The 26693-nt window shown below is 35.0% G+C and overlaps 6 protein-coding genes and 1 non-coding gene across 8 annotated transcripts; 5 read left to right on the top strand and 2 right to left on the bottom strand.

Moving 5' to 3' along the window:
• The first annotated feature begins 1014 nt into the window (after positions 1–1014).
• Positions 1015–1099, top strand: TRNAM-CAU (transfer RNA methionine (anticodon CAU)). Its single transcript is given in 2 exon segments — positions 1015–1052; positions 1064–1099. It is a non-coding gene; the product is annotated as a tRNA-Met (tRNA).
• Positions 1100–1210: 111 nt separating this feature from the next.
• On the bottom strand, positions 1211–5764 carry LOC105166797 (putative calcium-binding protein At1g02270). Of its 2 annotated transcripts, XM_011086281.3 has the most exons (11): positions 5309–5764; positions 4961–5065; positions 4751–4856; positions 3872–4092; positions 3701–3777; positions 3508–3616; positions 3301–3426; positions 2659–2769; positions 2451–2558; positions 1568–2255; positions 1211–1458 (listed from the first exon to the last, which is right to left on the bottom strand). In XM_011086281.3, exons 1-10 carry the CDS (start codon positions 5447–5449, stop codon positions 2025–2027), a joined length of 1335 nt encoding a protein of 444 aa, XP_011084583.1. In that variant the 5' UTR covers positions 5450–5764; the 3' UTR covers positions 1211–1458; positions 1568–2024. The 2 variants fall into 2 exon arrangements, with proteins under 2 accessions (XP_011084583.1, XP_011084584.1); XM_011086282.3 differs by lacking the exon at positions 2451–2558.
• Positions 5765–6720: 956 nt separating this feature from the next.
• LOC105166798 (small ribosomal subunit protein eS4) lies at positions 6721–9359 on the top strand. Its single transcript, XM_011086284.3, has 5 exons — positions 6721–6867; positions 7592–7669; positions 7838–8018; positions 8338–8435; positions 8743–9359. Exons 1-5 carry the CDS (start codon positions 6865–6867, stop codon positions 9172–9174), a joined length of 792 nt encoding a protein of 263 aa, XP_011084586.1. The 5' UTR covers positions 6721–6864; the 3' UTR covers positions 9175–9359.
• A 749-nt stretch (positions 9360–10108) lies between these two features.
• On the top strand, positions 10109–14564 carry LOC105166799 (uncharacterized). The gene is made up of 9 exons (XM_011086285.3): positions 10109–10456; positions 10934–11177; positions 11293–11442; positions 12123–12180; positions 12268–12360; positions 12913–13011; positions 13316–13407; positions 13748–13807; positions 13914–14564. Exons 1-9 carry the CDS (start codon positions 10248–10250, stop codon positions 14172–14174), a joined length of 1266 nt encoding a protein of 421 aa, XP_011084587.1. The 5' UTR covers positions 10109–10247; the 3' UTR covers positions 14175–14564.
• A 1676-nt stretch (positions 14565–16240) lies between these two features.
• Positions 16241–18209, top strand: LOC105166800 (UNC93-like protein 1). Its single transcript, XM_011086286.3, has 2 exons — positions 16241–17674; positions 17769–18209. Exons 1-2 carry the CDS (start codon positions 16356–16358, stop codon positions 17986–17988), a joined length of 1539 nt encoding a protein of 512 aa, XP_011084588.1. The 5' UTR covers positions 16241–16355; the 3' UTR covers positions 17989–18209.
• Positions 18210–19363: 1154 nt separating this feature from the next.
• On the bottom strand, positions 19364–19849 carry LOC105166801 (uncharacterized). Its single transcript, XM_088882337.1, has 2 exons — positions 19712–19849; positions 19364–19634 (listed from the first exon to the last, which is right to left on the bottom strand). Exons 1-2 carry the CDS (start codon positions 19847–19849, stop codon positions 19371–19373), a joined length of 402 nt encoding a protein of 133 aa, XP_088738463.1. The 3' UTR covers positions 19364–19370.
• A 2593-nt stretch (positions 19850–22442) lies between these two features.
• Positions 22443–23310, top strand: LOC148787573 (uncharacterized). Its single transcript, XM_088882456.1, has one exon. The coding sequence runs from the start codon at positions 22684–22686 to the stop codon at positions 23062–23064; it is 381 nt and encodes a 126-aa protein (XP_088738582.1). The 5' UTR covers positions 22443–22683; the 3' UTR covers positions 23065–23310.
• The last annotated feature ends 3383 nt before the right edge of the window (positions 23311–26693 follow it).

The raw sequence follows: 26693 nt of genomic DNA, 5'->3' as shown, positions 1-26693 counted from the left end.
AAGACACACAATATAATATATTTTATTTTTATTTTAGTGTAGAATAAAGCGCCACACATATTAAAAGTTTCTAAAAATATATTTTTATTTTTTTTCTCTTTATTTCACAATTTTTTTTTTAAAAAATGTTAAAAAAAAAAGCAAAGTAAATTTCAGCATGTATTTGGCAAATCAGGGAGCAATGAAAAGCTCAACCACCCATTTTGCTCGTGAGTGTATTGTCTAAACTGCCCCTAATCATGTGTATTTATTCCACAAAAATAATCTTTTTTTTTATTAACTAATTTTATTTTGAGTGTTTGTTTTATTAAACAAAAATAATAAAAAAGTTCATCATGCACACATATCGGATATGTTTCTATTGCATGTGAAATTAATGACGGTAAAAAGTACAATATAATAGAGATAAAAGAGAGAACAAAATATGAGACAAGGAACAAAAATTCCTCCACAATTATTTTTTTATATGGAGTTAATTTAGTTTATATACGTAATGCCCATTGAGGTGGTTACTCTACATCCCTCGACCTTAATAATATAGTATGAAAAAAAAATATAATTTTAGTTCTGTAACTTAGGGGTGGTAATTTTGATCCTGTTCAAATTAAAATTCATAATTTGGTCATGTAATTTTAGAAATTATGGCAATGTTAGTCCTTTTCGATCAATTTGTTGAAATTATATGTCATCAGTCATGTTAGTATCTGAACTGGGGCTTTCTGTATATTTGATGATGTGATAGTCCAAGTTATAAGTTTTAATTGTGATTTTGGTCATGTATTTTTTACAAGATTGACAATTTTTGTCCTCTAACTTTGGATGTAGAAATTTTAATCGTCTTTCTTTCAAAATAGTAGTGAATTTTGGTCGTTTAACCCAATTATCCATCATTTTAACCTTTTATAATAAAAATCAAATAGTACTATCACATGCTCTTAATCAATCCGCTTAACTTATAGGAATTGCATTTTCCCAATGTTTAGTAAAGAGTCTGCATTGCAGTGTCCAACAAGTGGGGTGGTGGCGCAGTTGGCTAGCGCGTAGGTCTCATAGCTTCTGAGTTATCCTGAGGTCGAGAGTTCGAGCCTCTCTCACCCCATATACTTTTGTTCTTGCTATTTTATATCTTCATCATTTATTTTCCATTTGTCATTTTCCATTGAACAAGTTGGACAATGACATAAACATCGATCTAATGTAAGCTAAAACATACACAACCAAAAATTTACATATATATAGGTAATATACATCGAAAAATAAGTTCCTTCCACCCAAAGCAAACATCTAAAGACTATGCCCAAAGAACACAGCTTTTGTTTCTTGTTTGAAACTTGGAAAATGCCACCACAGAGTAACCATCATTACCATGAGACTCATATCGTGTCTTTAATTTGCTTCGTCCAAGGTTGTCCCTTGAGGGCATCATCAGGGGTACGCATAATTTCTTGTTTAGTCATCCTGCAGAAATGAGAAATCCTACGAAGATTAGAATCCTTATTATGGCACGTTCATATGCTGTTCTTCTAAAATGGCCAATAAAAGCTCATGTCCGTCAGTAGTAACTCACCTTCAACATGTCTGATTACAATAGTGTTGGAAGAATGACGCTAGCTCAAGTTGATTCAACTTGGACTTTCTTCTGCATGTGAATGCCGAGTTCTAAGTTTCTGAGTCCTTAACTTGATTCCAGTTCCAAAAGTGGTGTTTGATAAGAGTATTTGATCTGTTTGTTCCTCTCCGGAGGCTATATAACTAGCCATTTACAGCCACAGAAATGAGGAATGACACCTTGCCACAGTTTAGTACTATATACACAAGCAAAATTCTTGCAGACGAGCAAAACATTTTCAGCCTCCGATTATAGCAGTGCAAATCCACTCATCTTTATGTTTGATCATAAATGCCACTACTTGATGATTTGGGAAAAAACTCGTTGCTTGCTTATCCAACGCTCAATTTCCTTCATCACTCATAAATCTTTGTAAAATTCTATGTCCATCTCAAGAAGCAACCATCAAATATCATTATGTCAACCGAGAACATGGCATCCTCACTGGTGAAAAGACCACTGTTAGACGGGCATGATCAGAAAGAGAGTAATCTTCAGGCCACATCCCTTTCTCGACTTCTGCTGGGAAGAGAACTGCATTCTTGACACTGAATCCGATGGTTTGCACTGTGCCATTGACGATGTCATCCCAGACCTGATCCCTCTCTCTCTCTCCTTGGTCCGAGTAAGTGTTCCATATTTGCTGCTGTAGTATCGCAAGAAGGGAGATAAGCATGTTTCTATATTGTGTTTTGGATGAATGGAGAATGGCTCCTAATCACTTCTATTAACTTGTAAATTGAGAAGTCTCGTGGTATGATAATTCACATCGCAAAAAAAACAGGAAACCATGTCATTAGATGAGAATGAATAAGCTAAGCTGAGATCACCAATTTAGCACCTTAAATTCTTTATAGTCAATAACACCATTTCCATCCACATCTGCTTGCAGCCATAGTTCCTTTACCTCTTCATTACAAAGGCCATGACAATGTCCAACCAAATTCAGCTGAACAAATGTAGCTAAGTGTTTATTTTTGAGAAATAACTACATTGAGGATGAGAAATCTAAATGGAAGAAAACTGAGCTTGGTTAAATTGCTGCTAACCTGCTGCAGTGCTTCATAGAAGCCGAAGTAGGTGATGTAATCGCCCTCGCTATCTGCCTTTAAAAAAGCAAATGCATCATCCTCGGTCAGAGATACTCGCTTAAGTTGATGCTGCAAGATAATACAAAAGCATTAAATATTTGAAACAGATTATACTTCATCGAAATGGTCAAGTAGCGCAAGTAAATATGTTATGAGCAAAGCATGCTTCTTACTGCTATGTTCAAATATATACAGGCTTATTCCTCTTCCCCCACCGACCCCCCACCCCCACCCGTCGAGACTTATGCTGCTGTTTTATGCTGTTGCTTCATGACAGAACTCACTACTCTGTCTCTAGTGTCATCAAAGAAAGCACTAGCAGAACTTTTATGCGTTAACAATAGGAAACTTACAGGTAATGTGGCTGTATTGCAAACCTAATAGTCAAATTTCTTGAAAGTTTAGATGAATTACTAAGAACAGGAACTAAATTAGCAGCTCTTAATACCCTTTATGAGCAAACCAACGTTTAACTAAAAAAAAAGGGGCAAAAGCATGAATTAGCAGTCTAAGCAACTAGATAGCAAATATGTCAACTATTTGAGCTAAGATATTCAAATCACTTTATAAAGATCAGAAAGTTCAACAAGTATATCTTACCTTGAGCATTCCAGCCAGTGCTTCACTCCAACTTGTTTTGAGTAATTTCCTATATCTATTAGGATTAAGAAGCCATATAAAATCTACACCACAAATGTTTCCACGATGATTACGGTGGCTTACCCACTGCATGGAAGAATATGGCATCAGCAATGATTACAAAAAGTAAAGAGTAGCTTAGAGAATTAGGAACCAAAGGTAAGTTACCTTGTGAGCATCTGCATCGGCATACACATGAGCAGCATCATATGATGATATAAATCCCTGAGACCTAAGAAACTTGTAAACATGACCACTCTTGCTTCCATTCCAGTCACTACACAAGTTAAAGAATTGAACCAAACATATCATGTTAGAATACAGCCGCTCAAATGTAAAAGAAAATAGCCAACAGACATACCCGCAGAGTAATATAGGTAAGGGATTGAGTTTGTTTTCATATTGATATGACTCCACATATTGCAATATTTTGTAGACCTTTCAAAAAAAAATGACACAGCCAATCAGATACCTGATAATATCGATAATTGATTTCGGAATGTTTGCATCATGCAATTGAATTAAAATATACCTGGCGAAGTCGTTCCAGGCACAAACTTGAATTATGTGGAAACAATAAGTGGGTGTTCACTATGAGAATTTCTTGGCGGACATTATTGTTTCGACATTGTGAGAAGGGCACAATCAGCTCGACATGCAGTAGCTGAGCAACACGGTCACCAAAATCATTGAAAAGCAGCTCTCTGTGGCTGATGATCCTGAAGGAGTCCTTATGCACGGCAGTCAGGAGACCTTGCAAAAATCGAGAAAGACTTGGCTTTATAACTAGAACAAAGTGGTGCTGTTAGTATTAAGAACTAAAATATCCAACTATATCGACAAACTTAGAGAAGACAGTTCTATAAACAGGTATGATTCCAAAATGAACTTTAGTTTCTGTACAGCAGAGAATTGAGTCTGATGCACAATCATCAAACAGCTGGAGCTAGTCCTTTCTTCTCTTCTCTTATTCCTTATTATCTTTGTCCTTAGAAAAGAATTCATGCCTATTTGACCATGAGCAAATATACTTATTAGAATATTGCTGAAGATAATCTTTCACGATGAAGGTGATTCTAACAATCTTTCAAGTTACTTTTTACCAGTTCTACTACTTTTATGATCTTGTCCTCTTCCATGTATACATCTGCATGTATAAAACCTCAAATTGGATGAATTGGCCATGCACAAAGAAGGCAAGTTTAACTCAAAAGAACAAGAATAAACACATATATCAGAGAAAAAATCCTATCCCCTAATACAGATTCCACATGAGATGGTCAACTTTGACAAGACATACAGAAACAACCGGAGATTCTCAAATTCCATTCTCTTCCAAATTGAAACACTTATAATTGAAATTATAACAAACGTAAAAGCTTATAATCCAACAATAGAAAGACTGGAATACCATCGCCTCGATTATTCGTCCTGGCAAGCTTGACGCAGTTATAACCAGCAGCCCCTAGCCTCTTATCGTAAATACTGACCAGCTCTTCATTCCCAACCCAGAATTCCTGCAACAGCCCACAAACATATTAAATCATTTGAGATGACATCTTCATTTCAAATAAAAAAAAAAACTGGATATAAATATCAAGAAGAGTAAAAAACGCAAAACCTGAAGGCATATAATAGAAGCTCTTTCACACAATAACCAATCCAAAATTCTCTTGTTCCTATTTAGCCAAAAACCTTTAACATCACTTTCTCTGTAACTGGGATCCTGTCCTCGCGCACACAGAGCACATTACGAGAAACCCATCAAACTTTCATCCCTATAAGGACAAATCAAAGCTCGCAAAGGACATAAAAAACAGAGCAATGTCTACGTCAATATCAAAAGATGAACAGCAGCAGCAACACCTCCAAAAACACACAACACACACCAAAAAAAGAAAGAAAACCCAACTCTACAGCTACATATCAGCAACAACTATGCATGAATTTTCCCTTCTGCAGCATTTACCTCTTGACTGAGTCTTTTGTAAATAGGAGCAAGAATATTGAACGTTGTGCAAGAAACGCAAGTGGGGTCCGTAATCGATGAAGCTATTGCATAGCTTCCAATTCTCGAAACCCTCTTGATTGTCCTGCTATTCCTCCCCATTTCTGCGCGTACGTAGACGTAAACATGTATTTCTTCAAGCAGGTGTTTGATGGATGCTTGAATGAGCGCGGAGGAGGATATTCAACAGCAAAACAGATATTTCCTCTTGTGGGCAAAGGGATAACGATATCTATCACTGTTTCAGTGGTTGAGATGAAAACGAATGCAAATTAACAACGCTAAAAGTTTGTTTGTATGAGTCAGAAGAAGGGTGGTGGCGGGCAATGACTTGCATATATGAGATTGAGCGAAAACGAAGTTAGAAAAAGAAGGAGAGAGTATCTTGGTGTCGTGTGTGTGTGTGTTGTGCGTGTGTCTGTTTTCTTCTCTCTCCTTTTTATTTTCCAACGGCTAATATAAATTAAATATCAGCTCAAAATTAAAATTATACTCGAATTTTATGGCAAAATATTTTAAATGAAAATTGAAAAAAAAACTAATAAATAATTAAAGTCCGTTCACTTGAGATTTCGTGTGATTATACGTAAAATTCATGTGATTTAAAAAATTACATTTAATATCATTTAAGTTTACTTTTTAGATGATACAATCATTAGTTCACTTCCAAATGCGACATTTATACTATTATAAAAGAAAATTCATTTATCGTACCAATTTTTTATTGTCTTATTTTATCATTTCATTTATTTTATTCTTTCAAAAAGAAATTGTCCGTGATAGTAATTTTATATAATTTTTTGCTCTCAACCCATTGCTCGATTTCTCTCACTCATATTCTCCATATTTTTTGTCCTCACAAACTTTCATAATTTTAATAAACCATAGTACAATTAATTTTTTCTCTCTCATATTCTCTATATTTATTTTTTCTTATAAATTTTTATATTTTTAATAAACCCACAATTATAATTTTTATATTTTTTTATTTTAGATATTTCTTTCTTTTTCATCACCTCACTACATTTGTATATTTCTATATTTTTCTCCTCTTTATCTCACAATATAATTTTATTTTTTTGTTTTGAGAACCACGTGCAACAACAACTAATTTTTTAAAAAAACAAACCAAATCATCCCAATAAAAGCCTCTCAAATTGATGTCAATGTGTGTTGTCACGATGGGTTATATTTTTGTTAATTTTACCAATATAGGGAGCATTAGATTAAATATTTTGGAGAAAAATGATAACATTTTGAATTTAAAGTAAGGTAATTGAGAATGTGGATTGGGTTCCATAATATGTGCTGGGCCAGGAACCGGGCAAGCCCAAAGTGGGGATGGGATGGCCCAAGCCTATATCAGGCTCCTTGACCTAATATGAGAGTTTCCCAAACTACATATATAATCTTGGAGCTAGGGTTTTGCATTCTGTCCGCAGCTCCAACGTACGAGTGAGAGAGAGTGAGGGAGAGAGAGGGAGCCACCGCCGTCTATTCTCACATCCACCACTAAGATGGTCAGTTCTAACCACACCATGCTAGTATTGTTGATTGATTTCTATGTTAATCTCTCGCGTTTTGGAAGAATTAACATTCCTGATTATGTTGTAATTTCTGAAATTTTTAGGTGAATGTAGTTGATTTTAGTGATGATTTTTGTTTTTATCGAGGCTTTGGATTTTCTGCGAAAAGTGGAGAAGGCGTAGATGGGATGAGTGAACTGTTTTATATTTCGTAAGAAGAGCGGTTTTTAGCCTTGTGAACTGCGATATTATTTCCCATTGTCTGTTGATGTAGTTATTGAATGTTTTTGGCACGCTTTAAGCTTTGTTCCTGTAGCGATCTGGAGTGGAGGTGGTCAGTAGCAAATTTAGGCACCTTTTATGCTACGTAACAATAATAATAATATTTTCATTAATTGTTTGAAAACACAAGTTTTTGCGATATATTGTTTGTTTGTCTGAAATTTCTATTATTTTTCTCTGTATGTTGATATAGTTTTTGATTGTTCTTAGAACACTTTAAGATTTAGTCCTATAGAATCTGCAATGGAGATGTGAGGCCGCAAATTAAGGCACCTTTCACGCTACAGTACCAAGAATAACAATGTTTTCAATAATTTTATGAAAAATAAAAGGGTATTGTCTACATTGTTGTCATCTGAATTTTATGTGAATATTTCTTCTGAAAGATATCTTATGTTAACTAATGTTCGTTTTCTGGTACTTTGTTGAACTACAGGCTAGAGGTTTGAAGAAACACCTTAAGAGGCTCAATGCCCCCAAGCACTGGATGTTGGACAAACTTGGGGGTGCTTTTGTAAGTAATTGTCCTCATTTGGGTTTTACTCTTTATCTCATTTCTAGGTTCTTTAATGGACATTGACACTTAGCAGTTGGCCATGTCCTGTAATAAAGTTCCTCTGTTCACTAGTGTTTTTGTGATATTGCCTGTTACTCAACAACCCCTACATTTATCCAAATGCAGGCCCCCAAACCATCATCTGGACCCCACAAATCCAGGGAGTGCTTGCCTTTGATTCTGATTCTACGAAATAGGCTTAAGTATGCCTTGACTTACCGTGAGGTCATTGCAATTTTGATGCAACGCCATGTCCTTGTTGATGGGAAGGTCAGGACTGATAAGACATATCCTGCTGGTTTCATGGGTAGGCTCTAATCACTCTGCTTCTATATACTTTGGTGATTATCTTATTTTAAGTGGTGTTTTTGTTAGTACATAATTTGTTGGGTCGTAACCTTGTTTAGTAACCTCTACTTGCTAGGACCTAATTTGGAGAAAGTTTCTATTGTTAATATATTAGAAGTCCTTGTGTAGTCTGTAGAGTCTTATTCTGTTTATATACATACAAGTCATTGTTCTATTTAAACCCACTATCAATATGTTTTGTTAGCTGGATGCTATAATGATGGTTGTTCGATTTATCAACTTCTTTTTCCTAACAAATGCCCCTCTTCTTTTGCTAGATGTTGTTTCTATTCCAAAGACCAATGAGAATTTCCGTCTTCTGTATGATACCAAGGGCCGTTTCAGGCTGCACTCTATCCGGGATGAGGAAGCTAAGGTCCGTTTTCCTTTACTCATTTCCTATTTTATTGGGTATTTTCAAGTTTATGCCTTGGGATATATGCTTGTAACAGAGCTGCTTGTCAATGTCCCTTTTTTTCCCAAAGATATTTGCAACCCAGAATTTATTGGGTTAATGTTTGTGGAGCAATTGAGCGTGATTGACCTAGTTTTAGTCATCATTTTCACTTGAGAAATGAATTTACATACTTTTGGGGATAATTTAAATAATCTTAATACACTGAGTAGATAGATGTTATCAGTTCTATCATGCCGACTATTGACGTTTTCTTATTGCTTTGCAGTTTAAGCTGTGCAAAGTCCGTTCAGTTCAGTTTGGCAAGAAAGGTATTCCGTACCTCAATACCTATGATGGAAGGACCATCCGCTATCCAGACCCACTCATCAAGGCAAATGACACTATCAAACTTGACCTGGAGAGCAACAAAATTGTTGATTTCATCAAATTTGATGTTGGGAATGTAGTGATGGTGACTGGTGGTAGAAACAGGGGACGTGTTGGGGTGATCAAGAACCGTGAGAAGCATAAGGGAAGTTTTGAGACTATTCACATCCAGGATGCTACTGGCCATGAGTTTGCTACTCGGTTAGGCAATGTTTTCACAATTGGAAAGGGTACAAAGCCGTGGGTGTCTCTTCCAAAGGGCAAAGGTATCAAGTTGTCCATCATTGAGGAGGCCAGGAAGAGGCTTGCCGCCCAATCTGCAACAGCTTAGTAGATATATTCAAGCTTCCTTGATTGTGTTACAGTAGTATGAGATGCCATCATTGTGCTATTATAGGATCTCTTTCTGGCGAATTTGATGTTGTTCCCAACCTAAGTTTTGACGTTTATATTGTTTTTTCATATTTTGGATAATTTTATTTCGGATATTTGATGACAAATTTAAGACATTTCATATCTCTCTAGCTCAAAAGTTTTGATTATGTGAGGAGCACATGGTGTATGGTTTATTATTACCTCCCGAAATTTGGCCTCTCGAAATCTGGCATTATCAGTTGGTGAATATTGTCATGATTCTCCGGGAGCAATTAATAGTCTCCTATGGTGAGTCTTAAGCAGAACAAGTTATACAATTATATAATCAATTGTTTGTGTGCGCCATTGGTTTTGTTTTCTCCTGTTTCGCTGTTCACCAGTGGAAAAAAATAACTCAAAGAATAGAAAGAAAATAATTATATTTTTGAATAAAAAAGAACTTCTCAAGAAGATAAATAAAAATATTATAGGATATTTATTAATTGATATAGGACAAAATCTAGTTTTAAAAGCATGAAAGATTTTTATATAAAATTACTTAAATTATAAAAACTAATTAATGTAAATTTTGAAAGAAATTGTAAAGATTTTAAAATAAAAAGTAACTTATAAAAAAAAAGTAATTAAGAATTTAACATAAATGATGGACCAAAAAATATAAGAAATTAACGATGAGAAATAATAATTAATACAAGTTAATGTAATTAACTATTATATTTATAGAATTAAGTGTAAGTGGCAAATTAGATCAAAATTGATTTGTCTACCTTATATATGACATATAAAAGAGAGATAAAAATATTGGATGATTTCCATTTTAAATAATATAATACAATTAATTATATTAATAAAATGGAGTACATAATGAAAACAAGTTTTTACAATAAAAATCCAATTTATGTATTGTTGAGGTATCCCTTTGGGGAACAAGCGACTAAGACGTTGAGCTCTTGGGTTTTACTAGGGCTTATTCGATTTCTAGAAAAGATTGGATTTCCCCCCAAAATATTTTGGTGGAATATCAGAGAAATGAATTTCTTGAAGTTGAGTTCTCTCGACAAGCTCCGGAACACTAGAAATTTGGTTGCTGCTCGATCTGCGATCAGCTGCCGCGCAATCTCCACGGCTCCTCCGCCTCTGCTTAATCGATCGTCGGCCCACGTTGCTCCACGTCAGCTCCCTCGCCCGTTCTCCGCCGCTGTCCGGCACATCCGCTACTCCCGGGACCCTAGCTCCAGGTGCTATAGATGACATTTTAGGAATTCATTTTTGGGTTTCTGTTTGTAAGTATGCTTTTGTGTGTTTGCTTGTTTTGCTGCGATGATTGGTTTATGATTGTCTTTGGCTTATTTTTATTATTATTTTTTTCTTGTTGTTGATCCGTGAATGGGTAATTGGAATAACTTATGACGTTGTCACATTCTGCTCTGAGGTTACGATGTTGCTTGTTTTAACCCGCTTTGAACAATTTCTTTGAATTTCTTTGCCTGTTTCTTTGAATCAGTAATTTACCAGAAGTGAGCTAAAAAATAAAAGTATTTGTAGCAGCGCAATATGACGTAAAAATAAGTATGAGGTGACATCAAGGAAGTGCATTGGTAAACTGAAATTTATATGAGTCATAACAAAATTTCTATAAGAGTAATTTATCTTGCAGAACGTTTTGCTTTTAATAATTAACAAATGGCATGTAATGATGTGATTTTTGGGTGAAGGTATGAGATTCCACCGCCAACAAATTGGGGAATTCGGATTGTGCCTGAGAAGAAGGCGTATGTTATTGAGCGATTTGGAAAGTATGTGAAGACATTGACTCCTGGGATACATGTATTAATTCCGCTTGTTGATAGAATTGCTTACGTGCATTCCCTAAAAGAAGAGGCTATTCCCATTCCTGACCAGTCTGCTATTACCAAGGATAATGTCAGCATTCAAATTGATGGAGTCCTCTATGTTAAGGCATGCATTTTAACTTTCACATTCAGTTCTCTGGTGTGCATTGACATCTAAATGAATTTTGCCATCAATGAACTTCTAAAATTGACTTCGATATTGATTTTCTTGTGGTTTGAAGATAGTAGACCCGAAGTTGGCGTCTTATGGAGTCGAGAATCCGCTGTATGCTGTAATCCAGCTTGCACAAACAACCATGCGAAGTGAGCTTGGTAAGATCACCTTAGACAAGACTTTTGAGGAAAGGGACACGCTCAATGAAAATATAGTGGTGAGTATTTGATGCTTGGTTAACTAGAATGTTTGTGGTTATTGCTTACACAGTTTTTCCCGTTGCTTTTCTAAACTCGAATCTTGCTCTATTGTACTCAGCTAGACAATCGTGTTGGCATGCTTCTTCTTGCAAAAGCTAAAGTTTGTTTGTGTAAACTAAGAAATTAAAGGACATATAAAATTTATGTATCCAGAACTCCCTAAGGAAAGGATTCTATGTCTGTCTTTAAGTTTTTAAAAAAATAAAGCTGTCCTGCTGACAAAAAATGTGCCAAAAAGGTGAAATCTCTATGCAGGTCCTTGATATCTGTGCTATTTGCCAAAGGTCATGCTACAGAATAATAAAGAGTGTGTGTAAATGTTAGAGGTAGTTATAATTCATATGATCAGCATTTGCCTGTCTTTTGTGCTAGAGTTTCTCTCAGTTGAGCATGAGAATCTAATGTTCTGATTGCTTAGTATCTAAATGGAGACCTAAGAAGCAGAGGATTCCAATTTTGTGTTCCAAATGGTGGCTCTAACTGAGTTGTTTTTGAAACAGTAGCCAATTGTTTATAATTAAGTTATCTGTGATGTGTGTTGTTTTGCCCAGAAACTTTTGAATCACTTGTTCTTCAGCTAGCCTCTGACCTTTCAACATACTTTGTTTTGACTGCTTTAGATATGCATTTGGTGCAGATTGCCATCAATGAAGCTGCAAAAGATTGGGGCTTGAAATGCCTTCGTTATGAAATAAGTGGGTGTATTGTATTTTAAAGAAAATTTTCTCATTTCTTATTTTGCGCATCTTATTGACATGTGGTACTCCCTTTACCAAATTCAGGGGATATATCTCCTCCACGTGGGGTGAGGGCAGCAATGGAGATGCAAGCTGAAGCAGAGCGCAAAAGAAGAGCTCAAGTTTTAGAATCTGAAGGTACTGGGTTTGATTTCCCGCTCTTTGGAATGGTTAGTTTGCATTTGGCGCTGTGATAGAAAGGTATATCTGCCACCACAGATAAAATTGGTTTCAGCCTAAAGCATTTTGATTTGAAGAATGCATATGAAACTTATAGGATGACGACAATGTTCAGTGCAACATTAGGCAACCTTTTTCTGGCACATTATACTTACATCACGTTTTCATAGCTGTTAGGTTCTAAAAATATCATGACGTGATATTCAGAGGCAATTCCAAGCACTTCACAGAAAACTTAGCTAATGAGGGTTGGCAGTACAACAATAAGATATTTATTTTCTTGTAATCATGCCCTGCCATTTAAGGAAATGCCTTATAGTTGTATCTACTGAGAATAAATTAATGATTTTCAGTTTATGTGATGAAAAAGTGAAATTAATATCCCCCCTAAGGCTGGTTAGAATAAGTATAATGCTTATTGTTGCCTGATTTTGTGATGTGTATTTGACGAATTCCAGTACAATGTATTATTCTTTTCATTCATCAAATCAATGTGCTACTCTTATGCAGGAGAAAGGCAGGCAAATATTAATATTGCAGATGGGAAAAAGAATGCAGTAATCCTTGCATCAGAGGCTGCCAAGCTAGACCAGGTTAACAGAGCTCAAGGTTGGTTATCATGTTTGCAATTGGCTATGTAGAGCTTTCTTAACTGTTAGAAGTTCCAGATCATTGTTAGCAGCCTCAAACGAGGAAATGGTTTTTAACCTTTCAATTAAAACATCAAACATGGGCAGTAATGTTCATCTAATAGTGGTCCTGTTGTCAGTAAATGTGGCAATCATTCTGACTAGCGTCTGGAGAATGTTATTAGATGGCTATGGGAATTATAGATGTCCTTTTACTTCCAGTTCTTTTTTTTAGACATCAACTATTTATAAAGTCTTTTCTGTTGGAATTTTTGCTATAATAGGAGAAGCAGAAGCTATTCTTGCTAGAGCACAAGCAACTGCAGAAGGAATTGCTCTTGTATCGCAGTCCCTCAAAGAAAATGGGGGTGTGGAGGTGAGCTTCAACTCTTTTATTGACCTATGTAACCAGACATCTGAAAAACCCTTCTTGTAGCACTTAAGTGGCTATTAAGCATCTTTCGTCAAATTTCTTCTATTTCTACGTTCTAATATACCATCCTCCCAATTTATACTCCCACGAATTACAAGGAAAGAAAAGCAAAGTATTGACTTTGTTACCCTCACCTACATTTGATCATCAGTGGTAAGTATGGGAAAATGAGGGAGACTACTGCTTATTTTAGATGATACATATCACTTTGGATTCCAGGAATCTATTCATTATATAGCTATATTCGATACGTATTGATGATCATGATTTGTTTGATTTGCAGGCTGCTAGTTTAAGAGTTGCTGAGCAGTATATTCATGCCTTCAGCAAGATTGCAAAAGAGGTAATGCACAGATCAAGCTCAGTGCCATGTTATAATCATTGTTGTGAGACAATAAATTCCAATAAAACTTATTCTTTCCGTGCTTTTCATTTGTTCCATTCCTTAGGGAACAACGGTGTTGCTCCCATCAAGTGCTTCCAATCCTGCCAATATGATGGCTGAAGCCTTAGCAATATACAAGAACTTGATTGGCAAAGATTCTGGTGATCGGCTTCTTGAGATCCCCCAAGCTGGATTGAAGGACCACATTAAAAATGATTCTTCTTCAGCATCTGACGAGGACAGCTCCCAAACCGCTGATCGAGATCATTCTCAACTTGGAGAACCCGTTTTCTCACTGCAAAGCCAAAGGAAGGATGAGCATTGATAATAAGGATTACAGGCAATCCCATGCCCATTGCAGAAAAGGTCGTTCTCCGTTTCTTATTACCAGGAAGTTTTATTGCCGAACTGTCTGTTTCGTAGAGATTACAAGAATTAACTGCTCCAAGGTAGAAAGTAACCAATTCTTTCACCACATTGTTTCCTGTATTGGATTTGTCAAAGCTCATGAACTCTTTGAGGTTAAGAGACAGAGGCAGTAGAAATTTACGCAAAAAAAAACTAACTTCAATACTGCTGCAAAAACATTGTTGTTACACACCTGGATGAATGTGCATAGACACAAAGGTAACTTTTATTTTCTTATATTTGGACAGTTGTAGACATTCATTTTAGTTGCATCTTTTCAGATGGGATCTGAAGCTTTTCATTTTAATTGCAATTTGTCTGTGAGAACAGTTATTATTATATGGTTCTTCTATTTTCTTTGTGAAGAGCAACAGTTACATGTATGGTCATGGAACAGACTGGGACAAAAGTTGGCTTTGTCAGTTTTGTTTTGTTGTCCGGGTGTTGTAAGGCTGGGCGTGGTGGGCTGAGTTCTGGTCTAGATTCTCTGCCGGCGGCCCAGATGCTTTTATTACGCCTAATAAAGGTCAAGCACAAAAATTCTTCATAGTCAATGTGAATCAACTGTCCGACAGCCGGCCAGGCATATCTGGCGAAATAATTACCGCCACTCGGATCAATATGTGTGTGTATAGTTTTACATTTTTGTTAATAATATAAATAAAATAAATAACTACAGTAGTTGATTGTAACTGTGCACTAATATAATACCATTGATATAAAATTTAACGGTAATTATGATGGATTCTATTAAAATTCGTCATGACTATAAATACTCTCTCATTATTTGAAAATTTTGTAAATATTCTTTTGAAAATTAAGCAATTGTATATCAAATATTTTTTATGATAGGTTGTTATGATGGAATACTTGTTAGACAAATATTAATTTTATAATGTATTTGTAATTTTTTAAACAACAAATTTTAATAAAATTTGATATAATTTACTCAAAACCTGAATGCATAGATATTTTGTGTAAAAATATGTTTTTAGAATATTTCGATTAATGTATATTAATTTGTCAACTATAGTTGGTTACTCTAATCCGTCCCACTTGATAAATTGTACATATTTATTTATATTCAATTAACTAAACATACAGCAAAACTAAGTTAATAAATAAATAATTGAATATATTAAACATAATAATGAAAATATCGAAACCTAAATTCTTTAACAAAATAGAGCCACAGAAAAAATCATAAACAAGTCTACTGTGTTATTGCATTTAATGGAACGACCAGGTAAGTGACAGACAGCATTACCTTTCAATTTCTCTTTGTAACTTGCTTTTAACGATTCATGCGGGTGGGTCTGTGTTTTTTTGTTTTAGGTTTCCCGGTAAGCTGCTAATACTAACAAAGGATCTTTCACTTTCCATGAAAGACGCCTTTTCAGGCTGGCATTTGTAACAAGAATTCTTCACTCTTATTATGCTGAGAAAACGAGACGTCTTTTGTTATTTTCTTATATCACACAATTAATACATGCAACAACATCATCTAATATAAAGCTCATCGTTGTTATTTTCTTTTTTCGTGTAATTTAATTATAATTGCATTGTGAATTTCGACCAAATATGCTATTCATAAACTATGATACTAAAAGTACAACACATTCAATTGTGTGAAACAAAAAGTAGAATTTTTCCAATCAACTCTTGTAAATCAATAATTACTGACAAAGTAAAACAATGCTCATGTATTGAGGGGTTTGACCAATAATTTATGGTTACGAGACCTTAATTTCGGCTACTATTGGTGATTTACTGACTTAATCGTTGATAATTGATATATTGATTATTATAGTTGTTAATAACTAGAAGTTATGAATAATTTGCTGAAAGAATCATCAACTAAATTAATTAATCAAATGGTTGAAGGTTTTATTCTAAAAGTAATCTTGATCAATTAAAACACAAATGGTAAAAAAAAGAAACCAACATCAAAGTGGGGAGAATGAATATTCAAGATTGTCACATAGAAACCACAATCATGTTTTTGTAGTTTTGTGCTTGTTTGATAGTTCTATTACAAGATTAAGATTCAATGGAATCCCCAATGGGAGACTCTCCCAACTCATCCAGTTGTCATTAGATGCGCAGTTTCTTACGTCAATCCGAACTCTGCAGTCCCTCTCCTCTACTTTTAAATTCCTCTTCAACCCGCACATCTCTTCCCACTCAACATTCTCTGCCTGAATCTCTCCGTTGCTCAATAATTCCCCTCTTCCAATCCAAATCCCAAATGGGTTTAGAACTTGATGAAGAAACCGGAAAAGGGTCGCCGGAAATTGCGGGGAAAACACCCTTTCTCCGCTACAATTCGCCCTTGGTTCAGGTTGCTTTGATCGGGTTGGTCTGCTTCTGCTGCCCCGGAATGTTTAACGCTCTCTCCGGCATGGGGGGCGGCGGCCAGGTCGACCCCACCGCCGCCAACAATGCTAACACCGCCCTCTACACCACCTTCTCGGTGTTTGGTATTCTCGGCGGAGGAATCTACAACATCCTCGGCCCGCAGCTGACCCTGGTCACCGGATGTTCGACTTATGTACTCTATGCCGGCTCGTTTCTGTACTACAACCATTACCACCACCAGGCGTTCGCCATCGTCGCCGGCGCGTTCCTCGGAATCGGCGCCGGCCTCTTGTGGGCGTCTCAGGGAGCGATTATGACATCTTATCCACCACATGATAGAAAGGGTGTCTACATTTCCTTGTTTTGGAGTATCTTTAACATGGGTGGTGTTATTGGTGGTTTGATTCCTTTTGTACTGAATTTCCATAGGACTGATGCAGTTTCTGTCAATGATGGCACATACATTGGTTTCATGGTCTTTATGTCTATTGGAACTCTTCTTTCACTCTCAATTTTGCACCCGAGTCGCGTCGTGCGCGATGACGGCTCCCGGTGCACGAAAATTAAGTACTCTAGTATGAGGGTCGAAGCCAGAGAGATTCTCAAGTTGTTTCGTGATTGGAGGATGTTGCTGATGGTGCCTGCTTCTTGGGGCAGCAACTTTTTCTATAGTTACCAGTTTAATAATGTTAATGGCTTGCTTTTCAACGTTAGGACAAGAGGATTAAACAATATATTCTATTGGGCTGCACAGATGATTGGTTCTGTGGTTATTGGTTATATCATGGATTTCAGTTTTAAGAGTAGGAGGGTTAGGGGATTGCTTGGTGTTGGGGTTGTGGCCATTTTTGGGACTGCTATTTGGGGAGGAGGGCTGGCGAACCAGCTAAGTTACACACGTGATGATTTGCCGTCAAGGAGGCTGGATTTTAAGGATGGTTCTGATTTTGCAGGACCCTTTGTGTTATACTTCAGTTATGGATTGCTCGATGCGATGTTTCAAAGTATGGTGTATTGGGTCATTGGAGCATTAGCTGATGACTCTGAGATACTAAGCAGGTAGTCCAGTGAGGTTATTGTTTATACCAACTATAAGCTCTAAAATATGTCGTTCTTGAAATTGGTTCATAATTGTTGAATCTGTATGTTTTAGGTACAGCGGATTCTATAAGGGAGTGCAGAGTGCAGGTGCTGCAATTGCTTGGCAACTCGACACGCAAAAAGTGTCGCTCTTGAGCGAATTGATAACAAACTGGGCGCTTATGACAGTAAGTTTTCCTTTATTGGTTCTGCTGATCTTACGGGCTGTCAAAGATGATGACGAAGTAGAAGGAAAATCTAAAGAGGGCGGGGTGATTCCTGGCATCCACTGAAAACACTTTTGTGTGTTTTTCGAGTTAGCTTGTACTCTTCGTGTGAAAATAATTTGAAGAAAGTTGCATATTTGTGAAGCTGTAAATGTAGTTTACTCATGAATCATAGTTTATGAATAGATGCTATGTACCACTCGATTGAAATGTTCCATGTGAAACATTGCGATCAAATGTTTATCGACTTTGTTTTCAAATGAGCAACTTTTATGATTCACATGTTACTGCTTTCTCTTGTATCATCTGCATTCCCAAGAATCCACTTCTCTTGTGTTCAGTACCTAGAACAACGATCTTTACAACTTAAAAGCCTTGATAGCTTCACACTTTGTGAAGCTGAGCTGCTTGAAACGCGACAGACAATGTTTAAAAATATAACATAATGAGTTTCTGATATGATCTAAGAACCGTCTCATGCTAACACAGCAACTGTCTATGTCTTGTTCACCTCGTGGCAACATGGATAAGTTCAAGAAGCTACTGAACAAATGGCCGGCATGGGAGAATGACATCTAGTAGAGCCATCTATAGAAAGTTAAACAAGCCACTTTCACATTCCAATCGCCCTTGCTGCTGCTCTTTTGATATATTGTACTTTTATCATGACTTCGTTTGGAGGTAGGCGCAAGAGAATCTCTTAGGAGATAAGAAATATATATACGTGTAAACATATATATATATATATATCTAAAGTTCAAGAAGGTCTATGTGATATATTATGCAATTTGATCCAATGTGATATATTATGCAATTTGATCCATGTAAGCATCAACTATCTTTTTCCACTGTACTCAACATCGTGCAGGTAACTTGGCTTTGGCACCGTATAGAATAAAGGCTGACAATATACTTAAGACGAACTAGCTTCGTCGAGGAAGCTGACCTTCTGTTGCTTTGACCTGAAGTGGTCAGCATCCAGCTAAAGTTGGTCAGAAATGTTTGCCAGAATTTCCTTCATTTATGTTGATAAGTTGAGATCTCTTGCATAATTTTGCTTTCTGTTACCTTAGCTTCAGGACTTTTAATGGAGCAGAATAACGGGAAGAACTGCTCATGGAAATAGAGCGGTCTCTGATCTTAGTGGAATTTGTTCTATATGACTCTCAGGTATGCCTCTCTTTTACCAAAAATGTATAGCACTTGCGCAGAAAAACAGTTGACGGTAGCAACCATTAATCTTAAAGAAATGTTTTCAATAATTAGTACAAAGCGATGATCATTCGTCTATTGTACAGAATTTAGTCCCTTGGGCCGCAACGTACAAATAAACATATAAAAGCACTCCATATGATGCCTAACAATGACGAATGCAATAAAAACTAAACCTAACACATTATTTTACTTTAACTACTGATGCGTTTAGCTTTCATTCGTGCTGCTGGTTTCTAGGTGGTGGCAACCGTTCCCGCTGCCTCCTTTGGTGGCTCGTTCACCTCTTTTTTCTCCTCCTTTTGTGGTTCCTTGGCCTCCACAGCCTCAGCCTTCACTTCTACTGGCTTGGTCTCAACAGGAACAGCAACTGGAATAGCTTCCTCAGCTACGGGTTTCGCTTCCATTTTCATCACTTCCTCGTTCTTGGGGGCCTCGGGGGCTGGTGCAGATACATCTACCAACAGTCCTTCCTTAGCCTCACCTCCATCTTTCTTCTCCTGAAACAACACTGAAAACCTCAAAACGCATGCATTTCTCAAAACCATCACAAGTGTGTTAGAGATTTCTTGCTTACTTGCACCACGGTTTCTGCCTCAGACTTGTCAGCGGCAGCAGCCGGTGCCTCTGCAGCCGGAGCACCTGCAGGTGCTTCAACGGGGGCCGGAGCCCTTTTGGTATCCAAGTCTTTGGGTTTGCTCGCGCAGCCTCCCATGATTACCTCGCACAGTCCTGGGATGATCAAGCCTAGCGAGCAGCGAGATTGGACGATACAAGAAATGTTCGCTCCGGTTTTCGCCTAAAACATATACTCCCCCCCTTTTTTTTTGTTTTTTTCTTGTGTTTTCTGAAATTGAGAAAGAAGAATAAGGGTTATATAGAGGTGGGGAGATGATGATGGTGATATTGAAAACATGCACGCCTGTTTGTTTGTGCTGACTGCTGATCCTTTCTTCAATCATTGGTACAGCTTATTTTCAGTTGTCATATTCTTTGGAAAGTGGGAGGCCTTGTTTGTAAGGTCGTTATGACCGTTGGAAGACATTGATTTGACCGTGGCTACTGTACAGGTTTCTATCATTACCACAAATAGGAATACATCAAACGTATGAAAATACGACATTTGAATGTTGAAACAGGCTCTCTCAATGACTCTTAACTATTTGCTCCATTTACTTCCAAATACGTATACATTCCACTGTAGATTTTGGACGTCGATGTTCGCAATACATACGCAATTATCATTTAATTCTTGAAAACATTTTTAGGGTAAATTAAGTAGATATCTTTTGAAGTTATATCTAATTATACGAACACTCCATGCACTTTATAAAAATTACAAGTACACCTCTTATTTAGGGGCAAAATTTTACCCGAGTTAGTTACTTTAACACTCCTCCTGAGAGTGTATTGCAAATTTACGAAAAATATAGAATATTTGTGTAAGTTAGATATAATCTTGCCAGCTATATTTTCACGACTATTATTATTGGACTGTTGGGTATTTAATGTGTGGGCTTCATAGGAAGTCCGCTAAACTCTGGATTCGGGCTCCAGGTAGACCACGTTAAAGACATGAAACCAAACATAGGGCAAGATTTCAACTCGTGAAACATGGATTTATCCAAACAAACGTGGTGGATTTTACTGCTATATATTTGAAATTCTTAACTCCAATTACATTAATTCAAACACAACATTAGATTATTTGGTTATCATATTCTATTTATTTTAAGAAAAAAAATTCTAATATTTATAGGATTTCGCAGAATATAGATTGATAATTGAGTACATATATTTGATCTAAATATAGTTTTAAACATATGTAATTGGGGGACCGTATGTCAACGTTCAAGTTTTATTTATAAATGAAGTGTCGACAGAGGTAAAACCTGTATTTCAAGTGTCAATGCAATTTGACCCGTTTTTTAATAATCACTTTTTAAATTAAATTCCATCAAAATCATATTTCGATAAAACATATCAAATTCTAACTTTCAGCTTCATTGAAATTATTTTTATTAATTACTAATTGCGTCTTTTAAATAATTCCTTTATTAACTTTAAGAATATGGTATGTTTTGGAATTTACCTGCAATTTCTACAATTATGAATATGTAGTCCAGACTTTTCTAAATAAATGATCTCCTCATTAATTTTGCAATCGTCGACCCAAATTAGACCCAATATTTTATACTTTTGTAGTTTATCTGCATGTTTTAATTTAATTTTCTCAATTAAAAAACATGGGATATAAATGAAAAAAAGGCATTATTTATCATCACATAATTTACAGGGAATTTTTATATATTTAGTATATATATATATATATATAATTGGAAATTATTAAGAGTGTGTGCCTCTATTTTAAGCTACCAGGTTGGTGGCCAGCAAAAGACAGTGTGTAAAGCTGGTTGATCACCTATCACAACATCACCCACCTAATACTAACCATAACACATAAATAACTAGTTCAACTATACAATTTTTTTTTTAAAATAAAGACGATCTACTATTATTAATTAAAATAAATTAATTATAATTATTTTTATTGAATTATAATAATTATATTTTAATCAATAATATTAAATAAATTAAATTTAACCAACACATGCTGTTACAATAGAATTAACTATACATACTTAATTATCAAAACACATTCACAGTTAGGTATATAATTTAAAATTTTTATTATTTTTCAATTATATACAATAGAAAAATGAATTAAATAAATAACTGTTAAAATTGATAATTTCTTTAAAAAAACAATTATTCAATTAAATATGCATGATAAAAAAATTTAAGGAAAATTGTGCTCTGTTTAAAATTAAATAGGAATAGCTACATTTGTACCTAATCATCCTGTATTTTACAAAATTATAGAAATTATCTATTGTAGTCAAAAACAGTTGTAATTTGTACGATAATTTTGATATTTTAAGAGGTGTATGTGTAATTTTTTAAAAATTAAAGGTGTTTGTGTAATTTTTTAAAAAATATAAATAAATGAGCGAAGGAATGCAAATATAATTATTCCAAATAAGTTTTTACCCAATAAATTAGTATTTACAATTTTTAGACACTATAATTATGACAGTTTTTATATTCAATCCAATAAATAAATATTTTTTTATTCTGCTTAATTTAAATATTTATTTACATAATTATATATCATAATATTTTTTAACATAATTATGTGCATAAAATAAAGGTAATTAATATTCTTTAAGTGTACAATAATTAATCATTTTTATTTTATATATTTATTTATAAATATAATATAAAATATATTATTATAAACAAGAAAGGAATGAGTCGAGAGAATTTCTAGAACGCATCCTCCAAAGCGTGAAATTCCCTTCTTTTCCAAAAACCCCAAAGCAATTTCCACGAAGAAAAAGCCCTAGAACTCTGAATCTGTCGCCTCACGTCCAATTTTCCCAAACCCACAAACTCATTCATTCCTCATTTGGGGAAAAGATTTTGAATTGTTGAGGTAAGAAATCCCTAGAGGCGACTTTCAGGTTCATCATCTTGAAGGTTGCTGAAATGTGCTTGTTCTCCGGCAAGCTGTCCTCAATTTTCATCCTTACCGTTCTCTTCAGCACCCTTCTCCCACCGGCTGTCCGATCCGACCCTAATTTCCTCGAACTGCCTTCCGATCAACAAGAAAATGGGCTCTGCCCGTTGAATACCGGGCCGAGCACATGCCCCGTGAAATGTTTCCGTCCCGACCCGGTTTGCGGGGTGGATGGTGTAACCTACTGGTGTGGCTGCGCCGAGGCTCATTGCGCGGGGACGCGCGTCAAAAAATTCGGGTTTTGTGAAGTGGGCAATGGCGGGTCGGGCCCTGCTGGCCAGGCTCTTTTGTTGGTTCACATAATTTGGCTAATCTTGCTTGGGGTATTTGTATTGTTTGGTCTTCTTTGATGGGAAGACTTTTTCTTTTAATTCTTTAATGTTCTCGGCAGCTGGTGAATATATTTGAGGTTACAATTTGATTCTGATTTTTCGGCTAAACTTTTGTGTTCTACTTTCTGGATTGTGTTTTTATGTAATTGGGGGGGATGATTAGCTGTTTGATGTTATAATGAAGGATGATTCAGATTCTTTTCTGTATAAATAATCCTTTGGTTGGTAGATACTTATATCTGTGTGCTAATTTCATTCGTTCAAGGTGGTCTCTAAGTTCTATTTCCCAACTTCAAGCATTTGTGATTAGGGAATTATGAAGAATCTTGATTCTTTCATGGAAACAAGAATGAAATTGCTTCTCTATTTTGATAGGTAACTAGGCTTTATCATGTTAATCTTTTGAAAGAAGTGCCCGTTTTATGGAAGCACAGATGTCCTGACAGTCCAGCAATGTTTATGGTGCAGTATTGATTAGCTGTTAGAATTACATATACCTGGAGGGGAGAGGATGTGTTCGTTTTGTGGATAGAAATAATTAATGCTTTGCTTGTGTTGATTAGGTTTATCGTGTCGATCTTGGAAAGTCTTCTCCAATTTACGAGGATAGGGTTCGGTTGAGGTCTGTTGTGTTCAGATTAGCTATCTTTAGTGATCCTCTCTCGAGAAAATGTTCACAACTCATCAGTTAGAGAAAGCATTACCTTGCCTGTACGAGTTTGAACGCAACTCTTATTCCAGCCCGTGTCCTGATTGATGACCCGATAAGAGGAAAATGAATCATGCAAAAGTTCTAGATTTTGAGGAACCGTGATCAAAATAGAGTTACCTTGTTTCACAAATTATAGCTGCTGGTTGTTCATCATGCTTCCCTATTTCTGGTTTGTCGATCTCTTACTTAAACCCCTTTATTTGATTCTATTCTTGTTAAAAAAAACTCTTTCTAGCTGAGGAAGTCTGGAAAATTAACGTATGACCAGCCCATTTCAGTGCTGTGTTTCTGTTCTGTGGTTGATTTCCTTCTCTCCACAAAGGCTCATATTTGGGGCGATATGGAGTTCTTTTATGGTCTTAATCAGGTACCAGATGGATGACCTGAGGTTGAGCCTGAAACTGTGAGATGTAAGCTTTTAAGCAAAATTTTATTTTTGGTCCTATAAGTATAGGGATGTTACACTTCTCCCTTTTTTTCTATTTTTAGTCCTCAACTATTAAGTTCTTAACATAATCATTTCCTGGAGCTATAGCATTAATAATTTTAGGCCAGCAATTGCATGTATATTTAATTTTAGTCTGGAACCTTGCTGGCGATTGACAATTCTCGTGAAATCATGCCTGAATAGCATGTGCATTATTCCAGCAAGAAGAGTAGATGTTTTTATACATCTAATTGTAGGACTACATAGTTACATGACTAAGGGAGTGTTTTTGACGCCTTAGAAAAATATTTTTGAGGCGTGTGATATGCCAATTTTTACTGCTAAATTGCTACCAATAACCCTTTTTAGCTAAATTGCTTTGGTTTTTTAAATAATTCAACTTGTTTTAAAATTATTTCACCCTCATTATAATAATTTTAATTCGATTTTATTTTTTTAATTTATTTTTGAAATTGCTCATCGAATTTTTAAATAATTTATAATTTCATATTTTGGCAATTGAGCAAGTTTAGTTATTGTGTATGAATAAACAATTATATTACTTAATTAGAGCATTTTTTAATTAAACATTTCAATTAGTATTCCATATCTTAATTATATAAGTGAAAATATTTGAAAAAAATTAAATATCATATATACTAATTGAAATAAAATTCATTATTTTTTTGAAGAAATAATTATTACAAAAGATAAGTGTAAATATTAAGCAAAAATAGTATATATTTTTTTTAATGTATGTACAAAAAGGTTTTTATTAAATTAAGTGTGTTTTAGCCCAAACACTACCCTATTTAGTTTTTATAAGCTTTTTTACAAACAATATTCACTCGTACTTTTGTTACAATTTTCAGTCTTTTTTACAAAATATACTTGTTTAAAAGTAGAAGTTTTTGCAAATACACCCTAAATATATTACATACCTTAATAATTTTGATTCGGGTTTAACGACCTTAAAGGCCTTCAGAATAGTGTTTGGGGCTGAGAAAAAGACAGATCCCAATTCACCTATTAATGTATTTCTAAGTGCATATTTAATGAGTTTTACTGTTGTTTCGAAAATATTAGGCCATCTTTAAAAGTTAGGAGGAGGAAATTAGGGTTTGGAAAAAAGGAAAGGATTTTAGGATTTAAGGATATATTTTAGTTCGGTGATGAAATGACCAATTATGTTAGATCTTAATCATTACTTTTATATTTAAAATATATATATGTATTTTCTGCCAATTTAAATTAAATGTGTTATCTTAAAATATTAAAAATTTAAATATGGTTTTAATATTAACTACTTGTGTAAGTTTGTTGCTATATAATTAGGGGCAAAATGTGTCGCTCTCATTATTATTTGAAGGATTAAATATGTTTTTCCAAAAAAAAAAAAAACTAAAACTGTAATACTCCTATAGTTAAGGACTAAAAATAAAATTTTGTAATATTATATTCAATTCAACCATTTCATCATGCAATATTTAAGAAAAACTGATAATTGACGTCACTTGGGAAGAAAATATGATGAAGACAACATTCTCTTAAACTTTCAACGCCACTCTTTTATTATCTACAGTTCTATAAAGTTTGAACGAAAAATATTTGAATATAAATAATAGGAAAAATATTGATACTAAAAATATCTAAAAATTCATTATGCTACCCCTAAAAAGTTGACTAATCCAAAGAGGGGCTCAAATAGCTTAGTTCAAATAACCATAAGAAAAGTTGATCCGCGTGGTGAGTGTGGCTTCAACTTTCTTACAGGAGACACATGGCACCTCCAATTGGAGGGTAAAGCATAGCAACCTTAGGATCTCAAGATTCAGGTTGTGGGAAGTCATCTCCTCAACCACCTTCCAAGGATTTAGGACTGCGCTCCTTATCCATAAAAGATATCCTTATTCATAGGGGATTTCCCTACTCCTGAAGAATAGGGAATTCCATTATGAAAAACATGTGCTATTTTTTTTCGGCCAAGATCTTCAGTCGGCGTCCAACTCAAGGCTAAATGTATAATATAAAAAAAAATTGAGGATTAAATGTGTTTTCGTATTTAACTATAAGGTTAAATTTGTTCATTATGTAGTTATCGAACTAAATGTGTCCATATTATTATATGTACTAGTGTGTGTGGCACACTCCAATGAACGTGCATAATTAAATAAAAAAATTTAAAAATAATTTACATTTATAAAAATATATTTTAGTTGAAGAAATTAAATACAACCTTTTTTTTATAAAACAAAAAGAAGTTATAAGGAGTTAGTGGAAGTTAAAAAGAGTTGACAATTTTAGGATTTAAAAGAATGGTTTGAAGGTGTAGAAGACTAAAACGGTGAGATGTTAATAAATAAATAAATAAACTAAATTGAATATTAAAAAATATATAAAATAGCAGACCAAAAAATAAAGAGACATCAAAATTGTACTTTCACTTAAGATATATAGTATCGAATATAGTTTAGATTCTTAACAAACAACTCAAACATACATGTTTCT

Source organism: Sesamum indicum, linkage group LG7, assembly GCF_026168435.1.
Source record: "Sesamum indicum cultivar Baizhima isolate 11 linkage group LG7, ASM2616843v1, whole genome shotgun sequence".
In the NCBI taxonomy this organism is placed as follows: domain Eukaryota; kingdom Viridiplantae; phylum Streptophyta; class Magnoliopsida; order Lamiales; family Pedaliaceae; genus Sesamum; species Sesamum indicum.
Note: the sequence above shows the minus strand (reverse complement) of the source record. Positions and strands in the feature narration are given on the sequence as shown.

Bases quoted from the DNA above. Each gene is read 5' to 3' on its own strand.
- LOC105166800 (XM_011086286.3), top strand. From the start codon at position 16,356: ATGCGCAGTTTCTTACGTCAATCCGAACTCTGCAGTCCCTCTCCTCTA. The intron at 17,675-17,768 runs GTAGTCCAGTGA...TGTATGTTTTAG, and splicing joins GACTCTGAGATACTAAGCAG to GTACAGCGGATTCTATAAGG.
- LOC105166797 (XM_011086281.3), bottom strand. From the start codon at position 5,449: ATGGGGAGGAATAGCAGGACAATCAAGAGGGTTTCGAGAATTGGAAGC. The intron at 5,066-5,308 runs GTAAATGCTGCA...GCGCGAGGACAG, and splicing joins ACAAAAGACTCAGTCAAGAG to GATCCCAGTTACAGAGAAAG. The intron at 3,778-3,871 runs GTATATTTTAAT...TTTTTTTGAAAG, and splicing joins GCCTGGAACGACTTCGCCAG to GTCTACAAAATATTGCAATA.
- LOC105166799 (XM_011086285.3), top strand. From the start codon at position 10,248: ATGAATTTCTTGAAGTTGAGTTCTCTCGACAAGCTCCGGAACACTAGA. The intron at 11,178-11,292 runs GCATGCATTTTA...TGTGGTTTGAAG, and splicing joins ATGGAGTCCTCTATGTTAAG to ATAGTAGACCCGAAGTTGGC. The intron at 11,443-12,122 runs GTGAGTATTTGA...CATTTGGTGCAG, and splicing joins CGCTCAATGAAAATATAGTG to ATTGCCATCAATGAAGCTGC.
- LOC105166801 (XM_088882337.1), bottom strand. From the start codon at position 19,849: ATGGGAGGCTGCGCGAGCAAACCCAAAGACTTGGATACCAAAAGGGCT. The intron at 19,635-19,711 runs GTAAGCAAGAAA...GTGTTGTTTCAG, and splicing joins AGGCAGAAACCGTGGTGCAA to GAGAAGAAAGATGGAGGTGA.
- LOC105166798 (XM_011086284.3), top strand. The intron at 7,670-7,837 runs GTAAGTAATTGT...ATCCAAATGCAG, and splicing joins ACAAACTTGGGGGTGCTTTT to GCCCCCAAACCATCATCTGG. The intron at 8,436-8,742 runs GTCCGTTTTCCT...ATTGCTTTGCAG, and splicing joins TCCGGGATGAGGAAGCTAAG to TTTAAGCTGTGCAAAGTCCG.
- LOC148787573 (XM_088882456.1), top strand. From the start codon at position 22,684: ATGTGCTTGTTCTCCGGCAAGCTGTCCTCAATTTTCATCCTTACCGTT.